This window comes from Diachasma alloeum, unplaced genomic scaffold (genome assembly GCF_001412515.2).
Source record: "Diachasma alloeum isolate Michigan unplaced genomic scaffold, Dall2.0 Dall_scaffold_00353, whole genome shotgun sequence".
NCBI classification, from domain to species: Eukaryota; Metazoa; Arthropoda; class Insecta; order Hymenoptera; family Braconidae; genus Diachasma; species Diachasma alloeum.
In genome coordinates, this window is record NW_021680492.1 from 919,193 (window position 1) to 936,754 (window position 17,562).

Sequence of the window (17,562 nt, forward strand, 5' to 3'; positions counted from 1 at the left end):
CACACACACACACACACACACACACACACACACACACATACTTATTTACAGGTACTTTATATGTATCTCCTCTATTTCTCTCCTCTATCATCAGTATTTTGTTCACATTATCACTAGACTTATTTCGATCACTGTAATTGAACATTAATTACATTGTATTTGGCTATCTCTTCATGTTTCTGATCTATGTATTTTGAACTCATTAATTTTCCATTTTTCCATTGTTGGCTCCACTGGTCTTCAATGGTAATTAGTCCAAGACTCGATGCCAGGCACATAGCGATGTGGGGCGTATTGCACGTAGGGATTGCTCACATGGGAGTGATTCATCTGAGTGTGATGAGAATGGTGAGGGCCTGATATGTACTGGACCGGGGGTAGTGGAGGCTGGAGCTCGTGGTATCGTATCATATCGTGTTGTCGGTCTTCCCAGGATAACTCGGAGATCGTTGGCTCACTGCAGTGTCTTTTGCTGGGTCTCTCGGCGTCGTCGTCGTATCTGTATAGATAACAAGAAGCGAAAATTATTCAGACTTCATTTTAAAGAGTTATTAGTAACTTCAGTATTGAATCGAATGCAGTGGCAGTAGTTGTTGTGGAGGGTTCGCACTGGGGGACCCAGGCTCGACTCCTAACTTGGGGACCAAATGTTGTGGCACTCTAAATCTCACGATCTCACGGGAGTCGAAAAATTTGGTCGTAAGTCAATTCAGTGAGTTGCCGGTTTTTGATCTGGGTATGCAACTTTTAGGCCAAAAACCGACTTGGTCTTAGAGATGTGCGGGTAGTAAGTAGTCGTGACTTTTAATCCGTTATTTCTCAAACTCGAAAGTAAGGAGTATCGAGATGGCAAAGTATTTGGTATTTTTTGTAAATTTCTATCTTAGCCGCCTGAAACAAAACAATGTTCGAATGATGATGTTCCTCAATGCAAACTCCCAGTTCATCCTCTAAAAGCGCCAAAGAATGTGACAGAAGATTCTCCAACTGATATAAAATATTTTGACCCTTGTGACCCCTATTTGGATCCTCATTATAACCTTCGTGACCCTTATTTTGACCCTGGTGACCCTTAATTTCTGACCCTTGGTTTTTGTCCGCCATGCCCCTTATTTCGATCCTTGTGACCCTTATTTGGACCCTTATTCTGACCCTCGGGACCCTTATTCCAACCCTTATTCGCACTCTTGTAACTCCTAATCTGAACCTTGTGACCCTTAGGCTGACCCTCGTGACCTTTATTCTGACCTTCATTATAAGCCTCGTGACCCTTATTTTGATCCTTCTGACCCTTCATTTCTGACCTTTAATTCTGGAGTCTTAATTTCGAGTGCCAAATTTTCATCACCAGAAGTTGATTTATTTTTTGGTAAAGCTGAATAATCGGAAAATTGAATAAAAATAGGGAAGTTGAATAAGAATTGCCAATTCAAAAAAGACTAATAACACATGAAGAAACAGTTACATGGCTTCTGCCAAATAGAAGTTCTACCCTACTTGTTTATAATACAGAGAGATATTAGTTCGTGTGAAATGTAGATCTTACCGAGTCACCGATCCCCACGATGGTGAAGAATTATTAGAATTCATATTCTGGTACTGATGAACAGATAACGTATGACATGGAAGATACTGATCCAGCTCACTGCTTTCAACTTCACACTCTTGGAGACTCAATGGAATATTGAGATTAACACCTCCAAGTGCCCCTAGGCTGCTCATTGGTCCATCCTCCACCTGGATCTGCTCATTGCCTTCGATATATCTATTGAAATCAACACTGCCATGGTGCTGAGAAGAGTCGGACACCGATGACGCCGATAAATCCTGGTGGTACAGGATGTTTTGCTGATGCTGATGCGCCTGAAATATTAAATCACTGATTGATTGAAAGAATCCCAAATTGGACCACACGTGATCTCTCTGATTGACGTTGCAACCTCGAGTGGGATCTGCTTAATGCCTCACCTGATTGATAAAGTGGTGCCCTCGAGGCGTTGTCGGCGGCGTTGGAGGCGACAAGCCCTGATTCGGCGTCGTGGGAGGTGAAGAACTTACTCGGCTCTGAGGTGAAGTGGGTCCTTGGATACCGCGTGGACTCAGGTCTTCTTGCTTCAGTGAATTTGAAACGCTGAAGGCCACATTACTCTGATTTCGCGCTGGCGAATTATCAGGACCAGATGATGGCCCATTCTGCTTCCTGCGCCGTGGCTGATACTTGTAGTCCGGGTGTTCGCGTTTGTGAGCCACACGAAGTTTGTCAGCCTCCTCAATGAATGGTTTCTTGTCGTTATCCGATAATAATCTGAGTGAAATTCACAGTTTTGTCAATATATGGATCATTAATTAGAAGGTTAAACTTTTATAATTTCCAAAAATTTCACGTGAAGTTGGAGAAAATGAAAACAACATTCATCTAACTGTCATTTTGCGACGTTTCGCTGATTATTTTAGCTTCATCAGGCAGAAATAACAATGGAAATGAACCAAGACAGACTATAATCAAAAGGGATTTTATAATTTGTCTATTTTATGAAAGAAATTGTTGGGAGTTGATTATTTTTCATCGGGCTCATGTAAAAATATAAGATCTACTCGTGTGATGAACAATTTTTCAATTCAAATACGTAATCAGTCTTCAATATCCTCGAGTAGCGCGTGAAACAGAGACCAAGGAGAGGGTTACACGTCTGGTTAATGTATCTCGAAAGCGTTAAGTCTTAAGGGCATCCAGAACCCACAGTGTCTACTTGAAGCCGCAAAGAGTGACGTGGTTCACTTGCACTCTGCGCCTTTTACGCCGTGTTTATGTTCCCACTGGCCCCTACTTGCCACTATCCGATAAGCTTTTCCGGTATTATGAAGGAGAGAGCAGTGGAAAAAACGCGATGGAAGAACAGTGCCATCGTCATTTTCTCTGGACCCTCGTCCGTTTGGATTTTATCAATAACTTGATCAAATTTTATTGTTGTTTACTATGTTTGTTCAATATTTGCAGTGGGAAAATGCGCGGCTTCAAGGGAGGATTATTTACCTGATGGTAACAGGTATCTCAAGATTATTTGGCGAGGGATTATTGAGCTCTACGGAGTTCCGAAAGTAAAAGAAAAATTCGTTTCATTTGAAGTTGAAGAGGCCGCAGAGAACTCGAAAAAGCGAGACCATCTGGTCAATGGACTTTGAGTTGAGACTTTTTTTGCTCCTCTCGACTGGTGAGAGACCTTCGATAGCGGCCACATTTCTTTCTGCGCCAGATGATCCATGTCGCGAGGGTCAACTAATTTTGATCATATTTGTAGGTATCAGATGTGACTAGTTGATGTTAAAGTTCAGATAAATCTCCGCAATTATGCACGGAGAGAAATATTGAATAAAAATTACGGATCTTTTTCGTAATTTTGGAGCGAAATGTGGTTGTAGGAAATTTTACGGAACTGCATGGAGAGAAATATTCAGTAAAAATTACGGAACAATTCACGTAATCCGGAAGGGGGAATCGTTTTCCGGCAATTTTTGTAGGAATGGAAGAGAAGAAATCTGAAACGTTCAGTGAATTTTCAGGTTCATCACCGAACAAAGTACGAAATTGTCACGTAATTTTTCCCGGTGAAGTAAAATTTTACAGAAAATTGCCGACTTATTGTGCCTCCAAAATAAAAAATTCTTGAACGTTCAACAATTTTTATGATGTTGGTGAGTTACTTCTACGTTCCGTTCCGTAAAATTTCTCAATCGCTGGGGAAAAATTACGGAACGACTCGTCGTCCCCACAGCGGTGAGTCATCAGACGGGTGGGTAATTTTTACGAAACAAATCGTAGAATTTACGTGGCAATTTGTACAATTTCAGTTCCGACTCACACTTTTTATTGAATTTTACTTCATTCGCAGATTACGTTTCGAAACGTAATTTTTAGGTTGTTTTTCTGGTAATCTTTATTGAATTTTTCTCTCTGTGTGTCACGGAATTTTTCCAGAGCGTTCCGTAATTTTTACCTGAATCTCCTGTGAAAAATTACGATACCGTCACTCAAATTTTCTGAGTCGATTCCGTAATCGGTGAGCGAATTGTGAGTTCCGTAATTTTTACTGGACATTTCTCTCCGTGTGTGGAAAATTAGTCAAAATTGTTCGAGTGAATTTCGAGGAGTTTTGGTGGGCGCTACCTGTTGCTTAAGTGAGTTATTTGCTATTTTTCCCTCCCCTGTTAGTGCTGGGGTGATGAAGTAAGGGGGAGGGGGTATGCCTGGAAAAATTCACCTGACAAGGACAAGGAGCTTATTGTGGTATGATTGTGGGTCTTATCAATGTGACAACTCGTAACGGGCAGCTGCGCGCACGCGCCGAGAGTGAACCGATGGTATATCTGTTTCTTCATGGCAAACAGGGAATAGTATCAACGGGAGATATATCGCTCTGGGGTGAGAGATTCAGGGAAAGAGGAGACTGAAAAAATGAATAAAAATCGGAAAAATCTTTCGTACGTAAATATTGGACAAAAAATACGTGGAACGTAGCCGGAGAGAGGCACATCCTTTATTAGGAATGTCCATGAGAGGAGACGAGGGGAGATTTCGCAGTCTCGTCTCGGTCTCGTTAATATTCAAAATTCTTGGTATCGTCTCGGTCTCGCTGCAGTATTGTTTCAACTCGGTCTCGTCTCGTTTCGATCTCGCCTGAGTCTTGAGAATTGAAGTTTAGTCTCGGCTCGTCTCGTTCAATTGAGAAAAAAGAAACATTCTGTCAAGTCTGACTTTAAAACCCATAGATTGCAACCAACGCGATGACCGAAAAATTTCCAAGTCTCACCGAGACTCTTGTTCGTCTCGGTATCATCTCGAAAATTCTGAACGTGATATCGTCTCGGTATCAGTTCATAAAACCGAGACGATAGGAATCGAGACCGAGACTCGTCTCAGTTTCGTGGGCAGTCCTATCCTTCATTGAGATGGTAACACGCGATGAGTCAGCCTATATCATTTCGATAATTACGGACTTGTCTCGGACGTGAGTAATTTTTTATAGGAAATTCTTTCAGATGAGAAAAAGGTTTTTTCCACTAAGTCCGATAGATCGCGATTATACCCTCGCGGAAATAAATTCTCTTGAATTAGCCTAACAAATTTGTAGATTACGGCAATTTCATAAAAATTTGGAAATAACAAATCCTGTTTAATTTAACATATGAAAGGCTTAATTCAAAAATCGTCTCTATTGCAGGGAACAACATTCAATTCCCTTATTAATGTAATCACCTCCTAGATAGAAATTTTCTATCAATTAATGAAAACAGAAAATTTCTCGCCAGAAGACTAATTTAGTGAATTACGGATTTGTCTCGAACTTGTCTCGAACTCTCGATTTGTCTAGGTCCGATAGATCGCGATTATAAACTAATAGATTTTCTTGAATTAGCATAACAAATTCATAGATTACGGCAATTTCATAAAAATTTGGAAATCACGAATTCTGTTTAATTTAACAAAACATTAATTCAAAAATCGTCTCTATTGGAGGGAACAACACTCAATTTACATATTAATGTAATCGTCTTCTAGGTTTAAATTTTCTATCAATGCATGAAAGTAGAAAATTTCAGGTCAGAAGGCCAATTTACGCAAAAAAAAATTGGAACATCCGTATATTTGCGATAAATAGATTTGAATTAACTACGAGTATTTTTTTGCTTCAACAAAATAAATTTATCTGAAAAAGAAAAGAAGGATATTCGCCCTAAAATGTTATTAAACAGAAATTTTCTATTCATCTTCATAAAATTTAATTTTTCTATTCCTGTGAAATCTACATTCAGAAAAATAGCACAGGGTAAAAAATCTCAGTACTTTGAAGCATTTTTGTATTTTCGGATGATTTTTCAAATAAATCAAATACTGTGAAATCCTGAAATTTATATTCAGTGAGTTGTTCATCGACTTCACTAAAATACCTTTCGTGTTTTACTCGAGAGCGCTAATTGGCGCTTAGGCGCATTTCGAGAGGTGTTAAATTATTACACAGGAGCCAACTCGAGGTATTTTCTCTTGTTTCGCGTTTCGCCTTGATATCTCCTGCCCGTGGAGATGAAACCTATTGACATTTAATTTCAGTTGGCCGCAGTGAAGATTACGATTGGAAATTGTGATTTATCAAGATTGGTAAGGTCTGATTTTGTATTTTTTCACCAATTGTAATCGTACTCATATCGATTGGGACGATCGATCGATCTGATTGAGGGAAGATGGGATCGTGAAACGATACACAGCGGGTTGTCCCGTCGGCGGGTCCTATGATGTCCAATGGGGCTTCTCGTTAGTCTCAGGAAATGAAATCATCCTGTTTTCAGCTCAACACTCGGAACAATCTCTAGTCCCTTGGCATACTCCCATTCATTTCTCCATTCAAATTCTTTCTCAATTTTTTCGCAACTTTTGTTCAAAGTAATGTGAAAACTTGATTAGCTGTCACTGATCAATCGGTTCAAAGGTAAATAATTAATATTCAATCACACAGAAAAAAAGCTTCTAGTTTCCAGTAAAAGTCTCTGCATTTCATAATTCTATCAGAACTCTCTGCACTGAGAAGAGAAAGTTTTTTGAGAAGTACATCTTTATTTGTATCATGAAACTCATGGCTCGACAATTGAGAAGAAAAAAATATCTTACACTGAGAAAAAAGGAACTTTCGTTAAGAGATTTTCTACTTGTCCAAAAGATTAGGGACAATGAGATCATATCAAGAAAGCGATTTCTTGGACAAAATCAAGTGTCCTGGATCAAATATCCTGCAAAATCGTGGATTTTCCTTTATTTTAAGAAAATTTCTCCGAAAAATCGGAGAAAACTGGTCTCAAATTAAGAATATTGTGGTTTTTGAATTATTGATATTCCTGTTCAAAAAGTCATTCATTTATAAATATATAGGCGAAAACTACTGATCGTTTGGAATTTTCTTCGTTCGAAAACGCAAAGGTTTTTGTACTAAATTTGTAAATTTAATGGTTTTTTATTTATGAACCAAACGGCTTTTGATTGAAAAATGCAACGGGTCTTCATTTAAGAATTTTTTGAATTATAGGAATTTTCCTTTCGACATTGAATAATAAGTTTTTTATTCTCTGTGGGATGGCTTCTAGAATTATTCGAAAAATTAGAAAATTTTACTCTCTATGCCATTACACGGAAAGCAAAGTTATCCGACAGGAGACAAAGTATGGTAATAATAGTGGAGCGAAATGTTTGTCAATAAAAAATACTTTTTGTGAAGGATGTCTTATGATTCATTGAGTGCAAAGATGACATCTGTGAATAGAAAAATTACAGTTCCCGGTAGCGTAAAATCGTCTGCACCTGTAGAATAGTTTTCCTGACACCGATGGGACTGACATGGAAATAGACGAAGGTGAAAATTTACCGTACAGTATTTGTTAAAAATTACCCTTCTCCGTTACAGAAAAATTTCAGGACATTTCGCATAAATTCTACAATTCCAGAATAAATTACCCTGAAACTCAATACATTTTTGGGAACAAGCAGAGAAAAATTCACCGTTAGTTTAGCATTTTTTTTTCGATATCAAGTCAAAAAGACCGACACTGTTAGAAAATTACTCCTGAAATTTCAGTTAAAAAATCTTGAAATTTTTAACAATCACTTATTCTTAATCACTTATTGTTATTGAAAAATCAGTTGAATTCTGGAGTATTGCAATGGAATTGCAATTTTCAGGTCCACATGATAATGACAATTAGTAAATAATTTGAAAATTCAAACAACAATTTTCCTGAATTTTCAATCCCCTGAAAATTCAGTTGGATGTGATGGCCAATTTCCGCAATGGATTTGAAAATTTGAGATGTTATCAGTGATAATCTAACCTTAAAAACCCATTTATCCTGAATTTCCAACCTGACTGAGAGATTCCATGAAAGATTTGATCTTAAATTGAATTCCAATTCATTTATCTTAAATTCAATTGAAAAATTCCTTGAATTTAAAAATTCATTGAGATTTGCTTTACGATTACTTGATTTGTTTGGTAATTTTTCCCCAAATTTTTTCTCCGTGTACAATGGAATTCGACTGGTAAGCCAAGAAACACACATCGAGGAGAGAAATGACAGAATGAACGTCATTACAAGTGGTCAAGTTTTTAAAGTTTTTGCTGGGCCGACTGGCGAACATGGGGGCTCTGCAATTGCGCGTAAGAAGATTCGAGAGAAGATGGTTTCTCAACTTTGCGCTCGAGAGGGCTCAACCAGCCACAGCGACTCTTTTTCTGTTCTGTGTGAGAAATCGCGATATTTATCTGATTCGAATAAGTCTAAGGGGCTCTGATCGAAGACACGTGCATCACAGAATCATCGTCCGTCTTTATTTCACTGAGATTGCTGAGGTTTGTGAGAATTCGATGTTGTGAATTCAAGTTTGATCAGAGAAAAAAGTAGCAAATGGCGAAATTAAACTCACCTCCACAATTTTCCCAATGTTTTAGACAATTCGGCATTGTGCAATTGAGGATATTGATCCGCTAATCTTCGTCTCGCTGCCTGTGCCCATACCATGAACGCATTCATCGGCCTCTTTACGTGAGTTGCTCGTTTGTCTCCTGTACCTCTGCAAGAAAATAATTGATGTAAACGATTAGTTCCATAACATACATTCTGAAAGTGAAAATATATCCAGTAATCGAACCACTTGACGTATGCATCGTACGGAAAATTATAAATTAAGTGCACGGAGAAAAAAGTTGTAGAGAAATGATCAAACAAGTCAAGTAATCGTGGAGCGGAATTCATTTCTAGGTCTTTTTCACCCTATATTGGGCCAAAAAGAGACAAATACTGAATCGGGAAAACTTACTGAACGTGACAGTAAATTTTACCGAACTGTAAAATCTACGGTTTATTCCATCAAAAATTATTCCATGAACGGGAATAATTGATCAATATTGCGTAATCTTTCACATACACGGAAAAAAATATACCTGAATTGAGTATAAAATATACTTGAATCAAGAATAAAACAAGTGGGAAATTGCCTTTTGAATTGTATATAGTATAGTTATTTTTGCTAATAAATTAGCAAAATGCATCCGAATGGTTATTTTGCGCACAATTTCCTTCTATTATGCATAATTCATTGTTTATTTCATTCTATTAAATTCAATAAGATTTCCTTTTGCCTAATTTTGTCACATTTTCAACTTCGTTGAATGTTATCAGCATCATTATTCTTATTATCCCTTTCCTTCTACACAACCGATTGTCATTTTTCTGTTCTATCTCTCCCCTCAGCCCTTCGATAAAATGGTAATAGAAAAATTTTATTCACACATACTTGAATGAATTTGAAACATTCCATTTGAAGAAACCTTCTGAAAGTTCACTTTTAGGGAAATACATGAAAAATTCTAAATTTTCAACAATCATCATAAAAATGAAATCAACCAATATAGCTATCGGAATCATCTTTCAACTGCCCCTTAATGGCTTTAAAGCAAACATTTTAAGCTATGATGGAATTTATTTGAAGTATGATATTCAAAAGTATCTCCGAAATTCTAATTTTCAATGACGAAATTCCCTGAAATTTCAGGCAAAATTTTTTCGCAGTGTAATAAAAGACATTCTTTACAAAAACCTTTTTTCTTTACAGTGAAGTGATTCCAGTCACTTCAATACTGAATGATCCATTTCTCGATCGTCATGGTACAGAGGAAGTTTATTCCCCGAAAAAGTTTCAAATTTGAGGACACCATAAAAACAATTCTCCAATGCTTTTGCTCTCACTAGAACAGGGCGCGCGCTTTGCGCGCGTATTGTTTTCCATGGGGGCCAGAATAGTAAAACCTTACCGTTTCTCACTTTCATTAATTTTTAATTTAATTTAATTTAATTTTTAATTAATCTAAAAAATAATGAATAATGCAGGAAAATGGAATGGTTTCAATAAAGTTTTTCAAAATGAGAATTTAATGATTGAATAATTTATTCGGCATCGTTATAATCCTCTTCATCTTCTTCTTCGTTTCTCTTTTGCTTTTTACGTTCTTTTTTATTTTTAGGGATGTATTATGTACTGTAAACATATATACTATCCTAAATATATTTTTTTTACAGAATTATTACTTTTTTTACAGTTGAAAAAATTACAGTATAAAACATGTATAATATATCTAGTATATACTATATAATATATATATATATATATATATACTATACATGTATGCCTTTTTTTCTTACAGAACTGTATTCTATTTTTTAAATGTTGAAAACATTACAGTACATAAAAAAATATATATAAACGTCATATTACATTACTTGATAAGCGGAATAGAGGCTTCAAAAATCGTTACACTGGATTTTTTAAAAGTGGATTTTCTAAGGAGCAAAGAGGGTGACTCGCTGTGAATTATAACCGGATCGTGGCGTATCGGATTTTGAGGGAACGTGGCAGCTCCTCGAAAGGGCCTTAAAATAACATCACTCTTTTCTCTCCATACGTAGTCCTTTCATTCTAAGAAGATGACTTCATAAAACTTTCAAGTCTATCCACTCAAACTCACGTAATTTTTTGTTCTCTCTTCGAGACAAACCATCGGCGACTCTTGTAAATTCGATCGGAATTTTGGAACTGAAATTAATGGCTTGATAGAGAGACACCGTCAGGTATGCTGATGATGATGTGTGTAGAATGAAGCAAAAGAAAAGAGGCAGTTGCATCAAACGGATGCAACTCGGCTTTTTTGGCCGATCTGGCAGTGTTAAATCCATTGGCAAACCGTGGTGCCGCTGGTAATTAGCGTGGGCTCACTAACGAGGTCCTTCACGCGGCTCGGACGACGCGTCTCTCGCTGACATCTCCTCTTACCCAAATATGATATGCAAAAAGACATTCCAACTATTTTTCCCTCGTTTCATTATCGTCACACGAGTCATTCGCACTGCACGGAAGATTTTTTTCATCGCACTGTCCGTAAAACGTCATTTTACGGACATTATGAAGAAAAATTATATTCATCAATCGGCTGAAACTACTTTTCTGACTCGTGTGATTGCATTCATTAGCTTCGATTCATTGAGTTTCGACTCACACTCGTCGAAAACCCCAGTGGTACTCGACGCGAAATATATTATTCGTCTCAAATGTCCGGTACACTTTTTGGAAATTTTTATCGAATTTAATTAGCTCTGAAATTTCAAGGAATTGACAATTCAAAATTTCGTGGAAAAATCAAAGAGAACTATAAATTTCCGTTCCATTTCTCCCTGAAAATGAATAGAAAACCAGAAAATTCCAGTAAATATATTCTGGAATTTTCAGGATAGTGATACTAAGTGCGATTTTGGGGGAAAAAATAATGAAATTTGAAATTTCACTGAAAATTCCATGTCATTCGATACTGACTACTCATATTAGATTGGAAATTCAAATAAATTAAGGAATTCTCGTCTTCATGCAGCTTAAAATTCTGGAATTTTACTGAATTATCAGTGAAACCTGAAATTTCATGATTTTTCCCCCTAAATCGCATTCACTGTCACTGTCCTGAAAATTAGTAGTCAACTGTCCACGAAATTTCTTTTTTTTTAACAGTGCGGCCGAACTGTGCCGTTTTCGTTTACAAGTAAACGAAAAGACTTTTCATTTACTTTTCGGTTACGAGTAAACGAAAAGACACTTTTCAGCACGAATTGAACGCAGCACCAGTGTCAAAATAGTATATTTCGTAACGAGTGCAAAAAAAGTGTTTTTTGGCGAGTGGGAGGTTTATATCACGAGCTGAAGGCGAGTGATATAATCCCACGAGCTAAAAAACATTTTTTCACGAGTTACGAACAATATTTTGCATCGCAATGTGGCGGAAATTGGACTTTTAGGCACGCGGAGCGTGCCGAAAAGTTCACTTTTCGTCACAGCGTGATGAAAAATATTGTTCGACACTCCTATCGAAATATACTATTTTCGGTCTTGTGACGAAAATAGCTATTTATTAACGTTACGAACTGATGGAAGAGAACGATTATTGAGGATTTTATCAGCGATAGGGTAATCTGTAATAGGGGGATGAGTGTACCCTTTCCTTTAGTTTCCTGATAACCTTCGGCCGGAGGGTTGAATGAGTCTGATAAGAACATATCGGACACATCGTTGCATCCAGCTCTGATTTCATGAGTTTTACGGTATTTAAATGAACGTCCATTCTTCGAAACTATCTCCCAGATAATTTATAGTGCTTATAAAATTTAATGGGAATGAATTTAATGGTCAATTAGAAATTTAATTTTTACGATGAAAAGATTAATTCTGTCTTCAGAAAACTATTACGATAAATTTGAAAAATATACAGTTGAATTATCTCCGTATGCTTTGAGAGGCTACATAATTTTTTTTAAGGATAATGAATAATGTTGCCACGCCTTTTATCAGCCACTTTGCATGCTAACCTCCACGCGCAAACAAACTCAACGACGATCGGGTATTAATTAGCTAATTGGCGTTAATTGGTAACCGAGGACATTTTTCCACGGGCGTTTCCCAGGCCAGGGAAACGAGTGCGTCATAATTGAGTTAGCGACGCGCACATTTATACATTTGTGTTATTTTTTTTTCTTTTCCGACGTAAACTTCCTACTCCACGCATTTCAACAGGTTTCACACCTTTCAATTCAATTCCCTTCAATTCACAGATTAAAAATGTTGGCAGTTGAAGAGGAAAAAAAATCAACAGAGGAGAAAAGCTCAGTAGCTTAAAAGCCGTATTCAAGGGCTAGTACATTGTTAAAGATTTTCGCCTGAATTTTCCGTGCCAAATCCTGGAAATTTTCATCCTGTTTAGTTTCCACTGAAATTTCAGGAAATATTGTCATTGAAAAATCAAATATTTCTATTAATGTTCGGTTCAAATGATCTAAAAATCTATAAAATACGTGATTTTTCAGTTAAATTATTCCGTGAAAATTCAGAAAAATCTGGAAAATTCAGGGAAAAGTTGAAAATTCATGTCATTTTACTTATGAATATTCATGTTCCAGTAAAAATTCAATGAAGTTGTGAAAATACATCTCATTCCCACTGAAAATTCATGAATTTCTTTGAATTCTATCTAAAACTTGAAATTTCATAAGAATTTACCCCTAAATCCGATTCAATGTCAGTCTCATGAGCAGTACTATCATTATTCTCCATGAAATTTCAAAAAAATTCAAAAAATGTACATTGGATTATTGTACAAGAATACAAATTTCGTTTTCGACGAATGTAAGGTTTACAGAACGCGTCGAAGGCGAGGGGATATAAAGCCTCTTCACTGAGAGAAAAATCTGAAGTTCGATTTACAATAAGAAAATAGTTGAGGCATTTTGGTGAACGATACGATTTTTTTTTTATGCGGCACATAACATTATAGTAACTTCACAAGCGTAATTTTTTCAAATCAAAATGCAGTTAAACTAACTAAAGTTCAAAAGTAACCACGACAAATCTATCGTGACGAGAGCTATAAAATAGTTGCAATGACTACATTCCATTGTAATTACTTCTCCGGCCATAGTTACCGTAACCCATGAAAAATTGTTGAGGACTTTTTGACTATAATTCGATGGTGATGGAACATAGTCAGAAGAATTATATTTTTCTCTCAGTGTTATTTCTTATCTTTGAGTAGGGGAGAGCGGGCAGAATGAAACTGCGTTTGACGTGTATTGCCCAGTTCCATATTGTCTCGTTCTTCCCTTTTCAATTTCACTTTTGTAATATGCAGTATTGCAATGTGTAACTTTGTCATTTTGATAAATGAGATACGTACTTGGTAGCAACAGGTACTAATGTCCAGTCGTAGCTCTGAAGAACTTTCGCGACGGCAGCGCTGATCCCCTCGCCATCATTCGCCTCAATGTTGCTCGGTGAATTAATATTGTTTCCACCATTCTTCATTGTGTTATTGTTATTGTTAATGCCAGTGCCAGTGATACCCGGAGCTAATAATCCTGAAGACTCACCCATAATGTCATTCATCTTCCTCTCACAATTTCACGGTTTAATTCAGCCTCAAACTTGGTAACACAAATTTGTAAAATCAGTGGAATTGTTCTAACTAGCTATTGTCATTGCACTTGAGGGAACTGAGACCGACTTTTCCCCCCAGTATCTTTGTTTCTTATTATCTGTATAATAAATGAGCAACAATTCTTATCTTCTCCCTCATTCACTGGGAAAAATTGCGGGCGAGGCTGTGCACTTGGAGGAGAGCTGTCAGAATTAAAGAGACGAGCAAACACTGAATCCACAGATTTTCACTGAATCAACAGGTGATTGTCATAAAAAGTACCGAAAAAGTAACAAAATCCACTGGGTTTTCATAATACTCAGCGCTTCAGATAATCATTCCTGGTGATGAGAATTTTGGATGTTAATTTGATTCTCAATGATTAATGATTTGGATGAACTGTAGCGGGAATTGCACGAGGGTAATTGGGGGAAATAAAAATGCCAACTAAAATGTCAAAATGCGGGTGGAACGATGTTTACTCAAAGCGATTCGTGCCGGAGCGCGATCGGAGCTGGAGTGAGGTGGTTGGATTGCCTCGGGGCAGTTTCCACCACGCGTTCTCAGTTTTTGGAGTAGACGTAGGGAGGCGGGGCGTATACGGAGCGACACTTGTTGCTTGTGGCTGGGTAATATACGACGCAGAGCGAGGAGAAATGCACAGGCAGCAAAAACCTCAATGCACGGGTGGTTCCACCACAATAGCACGTTTTAGGATACCCAAGTACTTTGGGTATTTTTTCTCCAATGAAATGTTTTTCTACGTTTGTAGTCGAACATCAGAGCTTTCATTTGAGCCCCATTTGCCCCCAAGTTTCCGGACATTTTACAATGATTTTGTTATTTAAACTTGGCAGGTCTGAATTTCAATCTCGATATTGAACCGTAGAAAACATTTTACAAATCTGAAAAAAATTGAAAAGTTTACTTTTGGGGAAAGATTGATGAAATAATTGAAAAATTGTAATTTTTGAAAATTAGGAGCATTTTCTATAAGTAATTTGTAAACAATCAAGTTTCCACCATAAAAATTATTTGCTCGGAATCGTAACAAATTTATTCATATTCAGAATTTTACCAGAAATCTATTTCACGCAAAAAAAAATGTTTCCGTAAGTTTAAATAATTTCAATTATCTGCTCATAAACAACGAATGTTTAAAAAAAATAATAATTCCATGCGAAATGTAATTTGAATGACGCTGAATATTCATGATTTTTTTCACATTTTTCTCACGCAATTTAATTGACAAATTTGATGATTGCTAATAAAAAAAAAATTTGATGATTGAAAATCAGAAATCCCCCATGAAATGATCAAAAATAAAAGAGGATGATTATTGTAAATCTTTGAAATTTGTAAAACTCTTTTACGGAACAGAAAATATTCATTTTTTAATTGAATTAATTCAAGAAAAGGAAGGCAAGGAATAGTTTGAGGACTTTCCTACAAGAAAAATAAAAAGCCCTGGTTTTGGAGATTCACAAAATTCAAACGAGAATCAGTTGTGTGGGTCAATAGGGCCAGAGAAGATCATGTGATTATATAGCCAGTTCACTACAATGAATTCACATAATCCAGTGGGAGAAACCCCAACTTTACACCCTCACGTAGACGAAGAGAAATATTCAATAAAAATTACGTATTTTTCCCGTAATTCCGGAGCGAAATGTGGATGTAGGAAATTTTTCGGAACTGTCACGGAATTTTTCCAGAGCGTTCCGTAATTTTTATATGAATGTCCTGTGAAAAATTACGATACCGTCACTTAAATTTTCTGAGTCGATTCCGTAATCGGTGAGCGAATTGTGAGTTCCATAATTTTTACTGAACATTTATTCTCTCCGTGTATCGACTCATGCGAATGTGAACGCTTGTTTTCCAAATTGATTATTTCCAAATCTACGAAGAATAACTTGACCAGACAAACGAAATTGGAAACCGGAAGACTGCACTGAGAAAAAATTACTTTTGCCAAGAAAACATTTTCAAGGGAGAATGAATTTTTTAGGAGCGCATTTCTCTAGACCATAGTCATTCTCAGATGGTCCATTTTTATATTCAAATATTCCAATTATGGTGAATTATGAGATGATATGCTACATATGACTTGAATGAACACCTTTCATTATTTTTTAATTTTTTCAAATTTGAGATTTTCTCACGTAAAATAATTTAGAGTAATTCTAAATGTTCATAATTGTCAATGGAGTTCGTTCAGGATCACATGTAGAATAATCATTCCCTTATTCAACTCAATAACTGGCTTGGCAAAATCCGCAAAAAAAAATTACAAACAAAATTGGAAACCGGAATACTGCACTGAGCAAAAATTACTTTTATCAAGAAAACATTTTCAAGGGAGAATTAATTTTTTTAGGAGTGCATTTCTCTAGACCAGTAATTCTCAGGTGGTCCATGTTCATCTTCAAATATTACAATTATGTTGAATTATGAGATGATATGCTACATATCAGTAGCGAAGCGGTAAACCGGGTTAAGTCGGTTTTGACTTTTGGCCAGTTTTTTATGAATATCTCAGAATCTAAGAGAGATGGCAAAATTTTTCTCATAACCCTTTTTATAACCCTCACTTGACTCTACAAAAAAGGTCATGACAAGAATTTTTCTATCTCTTTTAGATTCCGAGATAGTCGTCAAAAACTGGCCAATAGTCAAAATCGACTTAACCCGTTTTACCGCTTCGCTACTCATATGACTTGGAATGAACGCCCTTCATTATTTTACCATTTTTTCAAATTTGAGAATAATTCTAAACGATAATAATTGTCAATGGAGTTCGTTCGGGATCACATCTAGCATAATCATCCCGTAATTCAACATGCTTGTAATATTTGGAGATGGACTTGGACCACCTGGGAATGACCGGCTTGGAGAAATACGCTCCTTAAAAAAATGAATTCTTCTCCCAAGAAAATGATTCCTTGGCAAAAGTAATTTTTTTTCTCAGTGTGTAGCTTCAATTAGATACCGGTTTCATAATTTTCCATTCATTAGAAACAATCGAAATCGAATCGTATTGAGTACACACTATGCCGTCCGTGAGGGGTTAATCCTATTTTCTTCGAGTGATCCAGATTTAATGATCAATGGAAAAAACTACTGGAAAAATTGGCGAAATGGATCCAATTTCCAGTTAGCATGAGTCCAACGCTCATCTGTTTGGACCCGAATGTCGTAACAGCAATGAGTGACTTTTTGAAAGAGTGTGATCTAAATATATTATTATTATTATTATTATTATTATTATTAAAGTTCTATCATTTAGTATTTGAAGATGAAATTCAGATGTATTCGCTAATAAACCCGGCATACACTGAGAAAAAAAAATTAAATATCTGAAACATATTTTCTTGAGATAAGTAATTTTTCTTCAATTGTTTAATTCTCCCAGCCATCTCAACTCACGTGGCCCGAGAAAGGTCTCACGCTTTAAAATATCCTTATACTCAAGTATGATTTTATCGTAAATGAACTCACTCAAATCGCGTAGAAG

At 36.4% G+C, this 17,562-nt stretch overlaps 1 protein-coding gene across 1 annotated transcript; it reads right to left on the minus strand.

The window, feature by feature from the left end:
* Positions 1–167: 167 nt before the first annotated feature.
* Positions 168–14,014, minus strand: LOC107040997 (transcription factor SOX-10). Its single transcript, XM_015261346.1, has 5 exons — positions 13,806–14,014; positions 8,465–8,611; positions 1,969–2,305; positions 1,547–1,863; positions 168–499 (listed from the first exon to the last, which is right to left on the minus strand). The coding sequence occupies exons 1-5, from the start codon at positions 14,012–14,014 to the stop codon at positions 241–243; spliced, it is 1,269 nt and encodes a 422-aa protein (XP_015116832.1). The 3' UTR covers positions 168–240.
* Positions 14,015–17,562: the final 3,548 nt, after the last annotated feature.